Source organism: Crassostrea angulata, chromosome 10, assembly GCF_025612915.1.
Source record: "Crassostrea angulata isolate pt1a10 chromosome 10, ASM2561291v2, whole genome shotgun sequence".
Taxonomy (NCBI): domain Eukaryota; kingdom Metazoa; phylum Mollusca; class Bivalvia; order Ostreida; family Ostreidae; genus Magallana; species Magallana angulata.
Window position 1 is genome coordinate 7,019,931 of NC_069120.1, and position 12,225 is coordinate 7,032,155.

At 36.5% G+C, this 12,225-nt stretch overlaps 1 protein-coding gene across 2 annotated transcripts in view; it reads left to right on the forward strand.

Moving 5' to 3' along the window:
* Window positions 1–1,228: 1,228 nt before the first annotated feature.
* LOC128166210 (calpain-9-like) overlaps window positions 1,229–12,225 on the forward strand; it is a 31,432-nt gene continuing 20,435 nt past the window's right edge. Inside the window, exons 1-20 of one of the 2 annotated variants that reach the window (XM_052831217.1) lie at window positions 1,231–1,840; window positions 2,482–2,551; window positions 2,894–2,995; window positions 4,540–4,693; window positions 5,555–5,732; window positions 5,820–5,912; window positions 6,168–6,253; window positions 6,368–6,445; window positions 6,614–6,707; window positions 7,383–7,470; window positions 7,568–7,716; window positions 8,196–8,413; window positions 8,557–8,590; window positions 8,885–9,008; window positions 9,106–9,167; window positions 9,361–9,429; window positions 10,545–10,623; window positions 10,730–10,846; window positions 11,059–11,123; window positions 11,273–11,436. In XM_052831217.1, coding sequence (XP_052687177.1) covers window positions 1,682–1,840; window positions 2,482–2,551; window positions 2,894–2,995; window positions 4,540–4,693; window positions 5,555–5,732; window positions 5,820–5,912; window positions 6,168–6,253; window positions 6,368–6,445; window positions 6,614–6,707; window positions 7,383–7,470; window positions 7,568–7,716; window positions 8,196–8,413; window positions 8,557–8,590; window positions 8,885–9,008; window positions 9,106–9,167; window positions 9,361–9,429; window positions 10,545–10,623; window positions 10,730–10,846; window positions 11,059–11,123; window positions 11,273–11,299 — 2,046 coding nt within the window. In that variant the 5' untranslated portion in view covers window positions 1,231–1,681 and the 3' untranslated portion in view covers window positions 11,300–11,436. Of the gene's footprint in view, window positions 1,841–2,481; window positions 2,552–2,893; window positions 2,996–4,539; window positions 4,694–5,554; window positions 5,733–5,819; window positions 5,913–6,167; window positions 6,254–6,367; window positions 6,446–6,613; window positions 6,708–7,382; window positions 7,471–7,567; window positions 7,717–8,195; window positions 8,414–8,556; window positions 8,591–8,884; window positions 9,009–9,105; window positions 9,168–9,360; window positions 9,430–10,544; window positions 10,624–10,729; window positions 10,847–11,058; window positions 11,124–11,272; window positions 11,437–12,225 lie in introns of those variants that run through there. The other variant, XM_052831218.1, reaches the window with a different exon arrangement.

A 12,225-nucleotide genomic window follows, 5' to 3' on the forward strand; every position in this document is an offset into this window, starting at 1 on the left:
ATCTTTTGTGCGCCGTAAGTTTTTTTTAATATGGAGGCACTGTAGCTCCCAGGTCGTCCATCCGAATTTTTTTCAGACTGGGGGCTACAGACCTGCATCTAGCTTCAATGGGGCCTTCTAATTTAATTTGAATATTTTTCAGAGCCAAAGAAATTGCCATCTACAAGTAATATGTAATCAAGTTTATGCATGTTATAAAGATTTTTCAAAAGATTTTACTTAAACTTATCAGGAAGCAAGCGTGTAAAAATATTCATTTTTGATATTACAGTGTTTTTAAAACTTTATCTGAAAAAAGTTTATTAAGACCAAGTGTTTTATTAAAATTGTTAAGCTGTAGGAGCAATACACTTTGGTCAATGTTAAACATTGGTGCTAAGGTGAGCGATGAGGCCCATGTATCTCTTATTTATATACAGCTGTGATTGGAATAAAATTTATAGCTTGAAGTATGTGCATGTAGTATGGTGGTCGATTTGCTGTACGACGATTTCTGTAGTGAACCCGGTTTATCGTTGTACTCACATTTACCTCCAGAGAAACTAGCAATGACCTTGCTCCTTAATGGGTCGGCGAGAGTAGTTAGCAATTGTGGGACACCGCCAGTGTTGGTTGTAACAGTCGGCAACAGCAGCTGTATTAAATATATACCATACTATTACATTGTAGAGTCACTTGTAAATAGAACTCTGTATTATAATGTATGTGATATTTTCTTAGATCAGAAATTCATTTTTAAATCATTTTTTTTTATATTTTGATGTCAGAAAATAGTTTTGAATATCAGCAATTCCAATCCTGGATTAAAATAACATTCATTTTCAAAATGATTTTTTGATATTAATCTTTTTTATATCATGATTTTTTTAATATCAAGAAATATTTTTGATACCAACTATTCAAATTATTGATATCAAAATTTCTTTTTCCATAAAATAAATACCTAAAAAATAATAATTCGGCACCTCATACTTCTATTCGAAAAAACTTTCATATTTTGTTCAGGGAGGGTAATGAAATTCACAAAATTTGCCATCGAGAATTCTATAATGATTCCACAGAAGTCATTATTCCAATTGTAAGCGAAATTGCCACTAAATGATTAAAAACTACAAAGCAAGCAACGCCCCGTACAGCAACCGTCAACTGATTAGATCCCGAGATACGTTTGAAACTGTAGCACATTGTTGCTAAGAGAAAGTTTTTCAGCCCCCTCTGTTCATTCGCTCTCAAGACTAGTCATAAAACTTTTCCAACACTCAGATCCCATTTTACGCCAAAACTCGCGATGTTGATAGTGTTTATAATAGCGATCGACTTTCTAGATTTCAGATGACGAATTTTAATCCGTTTTTTATATTCCCTACCAAGACGGGCATTTCGACATGTAGCAGGTATTAAACAGAAAGTAAATACACGGCGGCATGTGGGGGATTATGACAATATCTGTAGAAGGATTTTTAAAACGCCTGCTTCGATCGTTTGATGCCAGGTTTGGGGTTCGTGTCCTTGACTGAGTACTTCCTGTGTAAAGAAATTTCCGATAAATTGCGCCGGACTCCCAAAACACCGAACGTACAAATGCCGGTGTGTTCACTAAAGCATACTACATCGCGTTTGACAAGCTGCCGTGTAAGAGTGGGCTTCCTTAGAACAAGGATCTGAGTGGATCACAGTTACTATGTCGGGCAGACAGCAGGATTATCTCACTCTACGACAAGAACTGCTCCGGACTAACTCCCTCTATGTGGACCCGGACTTTCCTCCGGATAACAGCTCCCTCACCTTTAATCGGACCCCGCCCCCCGGAATCCGGAACATCGTATGGAAACGCCCGACAGTAAGTTTAGAACAAGTCCGAAAGACTTCCTAGCTACTATTTCATTTAAATCCGTCTTTTGTAACGTACGCATTGAAAAACTTAGAACTAGGGAAGAAATTCTGTATGTATGTATTTTTGTAATTCGACTCGCTGGGATGAATTAAAAGTGCAAGATATACACAGCTTAAAAGCTAAGCGTATTTCAGTGTTTAAGTCAATAACAATTCAGATTGGTTTTACCTGTTTAACACACAACAGCTGCCTGAATACTCTAACCTCCTGCACGGAGTTCATAATTACCTACCTCCCTAAATCTACAACCAAATTGTAAACATTCACCTGTGTTTCGATGTTATTACAACGTTAATTTGACTCGCGGAATCGCCGAATATTTCGTCCAATCTTTATTATCCATGTTTATTTACATTCGTGAATGTACGTGAAAGCTTTCTGAATTAATAGCCATCAAGGTAAACCTTTCGAGTTAATTCAATTTCAACAAAAACAGTTGTACAAAATATCCTTCACGCACTGTACTTTGTACGAACGTAATTTTAATCTTGCGTAGAGCCTCCCTCTACTTAATGTGTACTGCATTCTACATAACTGCATAACACTCATTTATGAGCATATTTACAAGTTGATCTAATTATTTACAGGAACTGTCCAGGAACCCCAAATTTATCGTTCGAAATGCCACCAGGTTCGACCTTGATCAAGGATACTTAGGTAATGCATAGAGAATATTTTAAAAATAATTAATGCATCATTTTAAAGGTATGGAGTCTTTGAAGCTTTTCAATCATGTCGAGGAATGCCCTCTCTTAAGCAGTATTTCCATAATAATGTTCATAGATGTATATTTTGTCAAGCTTTGCGAGTCCCGTCGACTAACAGGTTTAATGTGTAAACTACAAACCAATGTATATGTATGTACATGAAATATTAAGTAAATCACGCCAGTGCACGCCCCCTCTCGACAGTAAATAAAACAGATGCTTCTGCCTCGCTTCACGCACCTGTTGCTTTAGCCAGTTGACCAGCAACTCTGTTCTCTCTATTTGATTTCAGGCAACTGTTGGTTCATCGCTGGAGCCGCTCTAGTGGCCACCAACAAGAAACTCCTGGAGCGGGTGGTGCCCCAAGACCAAAACTTTGACAGAAACTATGCAGGTAATGTGTAAGTTAATCTGTCGTAGCGCAAGTGTCTTTATTAATGCCTTACGACAAGACAACAAGAGTCGTGCATACGACTGAGGCTGTAACGTCCGCATGAGAGTTCACCGAACTCCTGTGGACATCCTTCTCCTGTGTGTGTCAGTGTGTCTTGATAGTTTCTGTCTCTGAAATGCACGAGAAACAGGACGCGCTGGCAGACACACTCAACATCTTCAGTTATAACTACTTCCTCAACACTGCCGCTCTATACCAATTTCTTCGTGTACTATATACTAGTATGTAATTAAATGCAGTTCTCAAAAGGAAATGACCACTTTTTGATTTTGTGCCTTTCTCAAATTAATAGAATAGATGTGTAGATGAAATGCCAGAGAATCTATTCACCTTCCATTCTAACACATTTTATAAAAATGTAGAAGAAACTGATACTTTAATTAATGGCTCTGTACGCTGAAATAACACATATGCTCAAACACTTAGTGAAGTTCAAGTAAGAAATAACATTCCATTTATTCACCTCACCTATTCTTTTTACACGTATTCTCTTTTTTCTCTTTAAAAAAATATTTTGTTGAGGTGTGTGTGTGTGTGGGGGGGGGGGGGGGGGGGGTCAAAGTAGATAAGTGATTTTCTTGGCGTTCTCTAAATTCAACGCGTATATTTGAAATGACCTCATTAAGTGATGTATAATTGGAATTACTGATGATAAAACAATGATAATGAGAACTAATAAACCCAGAGAAGATTTATTGATTGTTGTAAATAATATTTGTAATTCGTAATATAGCTGGTGTAAAATTACGATACAACATTCATCAAACCGAGTCAGTGGACTCATTGTCGGGGTCGTTTATAAATTAGGCTGGAAAAGTGATCAATCGAGTTTTACAATTTTCGAAACGTAGTTACTTGGAAAATGAAATGATTAATGTCTTCCAAGATATTTGTTGCATTCAACAAACATCTATGATTTCAAGTGCAAGTCAAATTTATTATTACATTTATGAACCTTGTCAAGGCCTTACATTTATGGTTATGTATATACCCTTTCAAAAGTGTTTTATATGTGGTTTGTAATTTAAAACCCTGATATATATCCCAGAACGCACATTGTGTAAGTCCACTCTAAGGTGTAATTCAGGTGTATCACCTCGGTGTAAAATCTATATTTAGGTACATGTATTTATAATAATATGCAACATTGTCCAATATCCACCATAAACCAAAAAAATGTATATATTTAAAATATAATTAGATATTTGAGTAATATTAGTTTTATTAAAAATCAAATATATTGGAAATTGTAAAATATCATGAATTGATTTTTTAAAAATCCGGACAAAATGTTTTACAAATTTTCTACTTTTCTTGATGGTATTTCACAAATGCGAAAGCGTTCAATTTGTGTGTTATGTACACGAGAATCTTTCATTTTAACTTCTCTAATTTTGTGTCTAACTTTAACCTCTGTTATTCATGTGTGATGTACATTGGTGTATTCCACTTTAACCTCTGTAATTTGTGTGGGATGTACACAGGTATATTCCACTTTAACTTCTGGTGGTACGGCCGGTGGGTGGAGGTCATCGTAGACGACTTCCTGCCGACGGACGGATACCGACTAGTCTATGCAAGCAACCGGGAGGAACCTAACGAATTCTGGGCAGCCCTGCTGGAAAAGGCGTACGCAAAGTAAGAACAATTAGTGATTTAACTTACAAAAGGCGTACGCAAAGTAAGAGCAATCAGTGATTTAACTTACAAAAAGTGTACTCAATGTGAGTATCATGCATCGGTGAAAAAGCTTTTAAAAAAAAACAACTCACGCATATGTTCAATGATTAAGGCAAAACTATAACGTGTAGTTAGCATGATCAGTTACAAACACATGTAAAAGACGTACGTAATTTTAGTGTTGAAACTGTTTGAAATTCTTACGCAAAGTTAGAATGTTTATTATTGTCAGGTGTATTCAAAGAAACCATATTCAATGTATACTTGGTATACGTAACTTCTGGCTTACATTTACACGGTTGCACAAAATAACTAGAAAACAGAGTAAGCAAAATAAGCAGTCATGTGGGCTGTTTAAAAGACATACTAGTTCGCACCATGACCAAATCAATGTCACACATGTTCAAAAGGCTAAATACTTCATGTAACTTGTAACTACTGTACACGCAATACAAGCATACCTCTACTGTACCTGTACAAAAGGTTGAACATTGTATTAATATGCGAACTCGAGCTAGACTTATTCAATAGCAAAAATTTTATATCATAAAAATTATTTATCTTTTTAAAGCCCAGAATATAAACGCCATAGTGATAATACAAGGTTAATTAGTAAACAAATAGTGCAATTTTACATTTATTGTGAATATGCTTGTGAGCATTTGAAATGAGAATGCCGTATAAACGTTAGCAAAGTGGTTCTAGTGTGTTTTAAACATATTTCGCTCATCAAAAGAATTATATATTCTTAATTGTAAAAACAGTTCATATTTTATTTAATAAAAAAAACTATCAATATTACCCCTTCTTTGGCCTCAGGTTGCGGGGTTGCTACGAGGGGGTGGATGGCGGGAAACTACAGGACAGCGTGGTTGACCTGACTGGGGGCATCTCAGAAACCATCGACATCAAGGACAAAGCCCAGATCCCGGTGGACATCTACGAGATCCTGTGGCGCTCCTGGAAGATGAACAGTTTCCTGGGCTGTAGTATCTCTGTATGTTACCATGGACCCTTACTGAGATATTTTCGTTAATTCTATTAGTTATTCCCATCATGTAGATTTTAATTGTTTTTTATATAGTTACCTCCTAATGTGGCGGTTTCGTCTCGAGAAGTGCGTCGGCCTAACGGTCTATACATGGGCCACGCCTACAGCATCACAGCTCTCGCTGTGGTAAGTAGAACCCTCAATGACTTCCTAAAAATCAACCATATCAATTGCATCCTATTAAACTTTTTATATAAGAAATGGAAAAAATGTATTTACATACATGTATACCACTATATTAAGCATATAATGTCTTGATTGCTGCTTTAGGTAGCATGTGGCAAGAATAGGTTGTTTTATCCAGACATCATTAAAAGAAAATCATATAAACATAAGTAATAAATAAGTTAAATTACGTTTACTGGTGTTTTTTCCCTTAAGATTCCATACCAAGGCTCCAATGTCCGCCTGTGCAGACTGAGGAATCCGTGGGGGCGGAGTGAGTGGAACGGTGACTGGTCAGACAAGTACGTCCGTCTGTCTGTCTGTCTGTCTGTCTGTCTCTTTTCGATAATCTTATCTATAGATATACAGGTATTTACCTTATTTTTTTAATTTCATGATTCGAATATTCATTGCAGCTCTTACCAACTTCGGAACTTGTCACAAGACGCCAGACAGAGACTGGGAATCGTAGTACAAGATGAAGGCGAATTTTGGTAAATGTTTCTGCTGTGTAATGTATTATTTCACTTTTGTTCTGGATATACCATGTTTCTTAAAATATCTCCTTGGATAACATCTGTAAATCAAAATCAAGATATGTGGACAAGGTTAAACGTCTTTAACCTGTGTTAGGTTTTTTTACGGTTTTTACGTTTTTATAGGATACCAATTGACGATGTTTTGGTAAATTTCGAAGAAATACAACTTATTCACCTTCAGCCAGACGCAATCACACAGGGGGTTGCACTGGAAGAGGTGAGAAACTGTTCGATGTATATACAACAAGTAAAGTTCCTGAATCCAAATACTATATGTATGAACAATGGTTCGGTAATGAATTAATGATCACCGACACTGATGAGAACCAGGGCAAATCTCAAGAGATTGGTTTAATTTTGTTTCAAGACATCTGGGATTTCAATTAAGCTATCTATTGATTTCGCTTTGTGAACCGAAATAAAGTAAGAGGGTGATATGGGTGGCTTTGCTTTGTTAGTGGATGGCTTCTAAACGCCGTTAAATAGCCGAGGAAATCGGATAGCGTTGTAAGACAAATTGTCAAAGGGTCGGAGTGTAGTGATTGAGGAATGCTGTCAGAGAAAAATGTTATCAGCGATCTAGACTGTGAATTACAGGTAAAACCTCACAACAACATTAGATACATGCAACAGGGGCTCTGACGATACCCCGGCGCTCACTGCCCTCAGCACCGAACAAATTGCCATTTAATTTTCAAGCAGATGAGCATCGCGATAGAAATTATAATATGTGGGATAGAACATGCATCCCCAAATGATAAAATGCTTCATGGTCCTATTAAATGGCTTTAAAAAAAATCAAGGCCACCTATTGCACTCAGAGAAAAATATTATTTACTCGCGTTTACAAAGATTGGTGATTTAAAAAAAACAACATATAATTTTCTTGCAGAGAAAACGTCAGTGGAACGTGACGGTGTACCATGACCAATGGATTAAGGGCGTCACGGCGGGGGGTTGCGGGAACGCCCCGTACCAAGGTGATTTAGATAAATAATTAAGTGACCAATGATTGTTGGATTCTATTAGATAGGCTGGCCATATATATGTTCATTTATCACCTTTGTATATATACAGACCTATACTGGAAGAACCCGCAGTTCTCGGTGACGTTACGTGACGTTGATGATGCCGACAACAAACCGACGTGTACCGTCATCATCAGCCTGATAGAGAAAGAACAGAACAACAAGTCGCAGATAGCCATCGGGTTCGACGTGTACAAGGTCCAAGGATTCACTATTATATGTCTAAGTTTTGTTTGTTTTGTTGTTGTTGTTGTTGTTTCTTGTTAAGTTTATTATTTCACATATCTTTATTTATCAAAACCTAAAGTAACACACTATCAGCTGCCAGAGATGAGACAATCAGTGCACTATAACAGTAATTACTTGTACATGTATGTACTTATTTTCTGAGGGGAATATACTTGCAGCTAATACTCTTTTAGTAATAAAATGGACTCGGTTGATTAATTTTGATCATAATTTGGGTTTCCACATATCTGTTTTATGATATCATTCATTTTCAAATGAAATAATAAGCTACTGATTTTAACTTCCCTTGAAATAAAACTTTTATTTATCATTTAATAAATGTTTTATTTTATAAATGTTCTTGCTTTGTTTAAAACGTGATTGACCGTTCAGTTGATTGATTGATTGTCTAGCACTATATATCATATGAGTTCTTATTAATACTACAGTTGAAGTACCCCCAGAATAAGCCCTTGGACGGAGAGTCGGCCCCCAGAAACGCCCTCATTCTGAAGAAGCGGTCCGGGGTGTATCAGTATAACAGGGAGGTCACCCGACGGTTCGACCTCACCCCCGGGACTTACGTCATCATTCCCAGCACATTCAGGCCTCACGAGGAGGCCGAGTTCATGCTCAGGATCTACACAGAAAAAATCATTAGTAGTCTGTAAGAATACAGTGTTCATATCATTAGTCAGAGTCAAACAGACCTCATTATATCCTGTAAGAACTTAACGCCTTTTATTACAACTTATTTAAAGCCATTGAATGTCTGCACTTAATACTAACATAATTTGTTTTGCTTTGCAGTGTTTTGGATGAAAGCAACGTCGGTGAAGTTAAGGTAATAATGCCTCTTTTGCATCGCTATTTAGATGATTTTTTCTCCAATGTAGTTTATTTTTGTCAATCACGCACCTTGCACCTGTTCAGGCTTTTCACACTAAAATGAAAAATTATTTGGTTCTCTATTTGCCCAATCAACTTGTTTAAATGATTGTAGTGTTGAAGAAGTGATTACTATTTTTAACTCAATAAAAAAGAATACCTTCAAACACAGTTGATGTGTATGATTTATATTTCTGGGTACATGTGGTTATATTCTAGAAAGTAATCCATTTCCTGAAACTTCTTTCAGCCAGAAGTCAAACCCCCGTCAGGGAGGGACCCCTTTCGTGAGTTATTCCTAAAACACGCCGGAGAGGACGGAAAGCTGAAAGCGAAAGAACTCAAGGAATTTGTTTTACAACTATCAACAACAGGTACAGAGCATGTCTTTCAACAAACTTACACTTTCGGTTTTATCTCTAAACAGATTAATGAGATCAGTTATTTATAAAATTTTATTTTTTTTCCTAGAACTAAACGAGCCCTTGAAATTCAGCACAGAAACTTGCAGAAGTTTAATCACAATGATGGATGTATCCTTTTTAATTTTTGTGATTAAAGGCATTATCTGATAGATAGGGTGCATTCCGCATGCTCTGTAATGGATCCCAGATGTAGAGCCGGTGAAGCATCTTGTAAATTTGAGTAAATTGTTTACATCGTGTTGCATCTAACGTAGATATAGAGGCATGTTACTTTGTGTTGTCGTTGCTTAACCGACATTAGAGAAACAAATCAGGGGCGGTGGACCATGAAGAAGCCAGCAAGATGTGGAAGGAGGTGAAAGCTTATCGAGTAGGTATTTAGTCACACTTACTGGGATTATCCCTCCACTTGGATGTACAAGAAACGACACATCTCGATGGCACAATTAAAGTGTTTTAATGCCTCTGTTCGCAAAAAAATATTCAAGATTTATTATTTGATATAAAGAAAGGGGGAGAACCGTTTGACAAGATAAATTATCAACCCAAATATAGTGCATATATATAAGAATACATGTCCGCCAAGGGATCTATTAAGACAACTAAGTAAATAACAGGCTTCGCATGGGGGAGCAAGCAATTAATGAGTAGTGGGTTACTACATGATCACGTGACAAGACAAAAGACCCATTCGAACAAATTGCCCGAAATAGTAACGATCGCAATTGCAAGGAACAGAAGGAAATATATTAAGACTGTTACATTTCACAAACGACGATGAAAGAGTTGGGAGCAGAGACAGATTAAGGAAATAAAAATCATGCATACTCTTTCCAAAGCTTGTACTAACAAAACATATAATTATACATATATATGTTTGTAACATGACATGAGTGTGCATGTAATTTATCGCTACTGCATCTAAACGCGGTAGTTTAGTGTATCCCCTGTGTATCCAGAGTAAATAATATCCCAGCCTGCTTGGATCGTATTGATTTTCCATTCGTAGATGAAACAGAAAATAGAATAAACTATCAATGTTATTATGTGCAACTAAAACTGGACATGTCTATTTTGATGTGTACTTTGAACATTGCTTCTGTAACTCCAATAAGTCCTCTAGGACGGGTAGAATTTCGATAGCGGACACCTATAACGCCTGGAGAACGATTCTAAGTGGAAAGGTACCATATCCTTGTCAAGTTCCTCAATTCTTTAAAACTTGGTTCTCAGAATTAGAGTTAATTTTTTAGCAGGGGAATAAAGTTATATATGTAAAATTACCACTACAGACAACAGCATACAATTATCATAAACGAAAAACTTTAAAAATCATTACGTCATGTACATGTATTGCATACAATTATATCCCTTGTGCTCGCGAATTATGAAGGTTAAATATGAGTCTTTTTATTGAAAGTGTTTTTTATTAATTAATACCAGTATCGGGTCTTGACAATATATTTATGTGTTTTCTTAATCCAGGCCGTTTTCCAGCAGTTCGATTTGGACGGATCGGGCACAGTAGATACATATGAACTGGACAAACTCTTCAGTACACTAGGTGAGAGAGAGAGAGAGATTTGCTAAATGATAAAAATGTTGATTTTTTAACGATTTTGTTCGAGGAAAAAACAACATGAAACTGATTTAGTTTTGCTGCGTTTCAGGTTTTCCTGTCAATAGAATGGTACAGACAGCTATCGTCAGAAGATACGCGGACCGAAACAACAAGATCCGCCTCACAGACTTTATCATCGTCATCTGTAAACTAACGCTCATGTTCCGTAAGTACGCCCACTTTTCTCTCTACTACGCGTACACACCCAAAACCCACTTTTACTTGAATTTGTTCAGGCAGAAGAAGTTAGCAATTCATGCAATCACAGTTTCTTGTCAAGCTGATTGTCTCACTGCACTTCCCAAGGGCAAACAAAAGCATGTCTGTATAACTATTATTTTTTATTAATTTTAACTATATTTTATTTCTAAATTTTAGAAATCTTTAAAGATCAACAGGTAAAAACTGGGATGCCAGACTCAGCAACATTTTCCATGAACGAGGTAAGTACATGTGTCTGGATCCTGAAAAATATCAGAAAAAAGTGTTGCTTTTAATCTTGTCCTTACAAACTTTACTCTCCATACAGAATGGCCAATACCAATCTACTGCTGATTTTACTCCTATATTGTTTGATGTTGTCTACTTTCAGTTCCTGTACTATACAATGTACTGCTGAATCCTGGCAGTGTGTTGGTAAGCGGCAGCGCCGTGATGTGTTCACACCAAACCTCTCTCATTTCTCTACATCACACAAGTCCCTTATCTAGTTGACAGGAAAAGAACTCATGTCTTTTGCAATATTTTCTAATCTACCTGAAGAGTCAATGCTTTTGTTTTGTTACATATTTTTATACACATGTATTACGTTTTATAATAAAAGATTTTAATTTGTGCTATTTTTGTTGTGTTTCCTTATTAATAAAAAAAAATTGATGTTTTGCGGATACTTTGAAAATTGGTTACTGTCAAAATATAAGAATAGTAACGGCTTCCGTCTTAAAAACAGTGATGTCAGTGGTTCATACCAAAAAGTAAATTGATTGAACCCATTATTTTATGAGTATAAATTCAGGACCTACAGAATTCATTTTTATAATTAACTTTTCAATAAGTACAAATATTATGACAAATTTCAATTTACAACAAAAGGCCCAAGGCCTAGATGGTCACCTGGGTACCATAGCCCTTGTGGAGTCTAAACCCTAATCTGAGACTCCTCTGCTGTTACCGCCTCCTTTTATTATTTGATGCATGTTTCAAAAACATTTATCCATGAAAGGGGTGGCAAGAGTCCGAGGAACCTCGCACTATTTATACCCTAGCTCCAGGTGCCAAAAATTGTAAACTTTTGGTAAAACGAGACTTGCAGTGCTTTCATGGTCAGTCATTTATAGTATTATAATATTTACATATTTTTTATAACAAAGTAAATTTCCTACAATATGGCAGCAAAAGGTTACTAAAATGACTTAAGTGACCTAAAAAAATCACATGTTTAACATGCAGCGATATTTGTCACCCGCCCCCCCCCCCCCCCCCCCCCGCCCCTTCCAAAAAAAAAAATGCCTCAACCCCTGATCAATGGGCAGTGAATCTTACAAT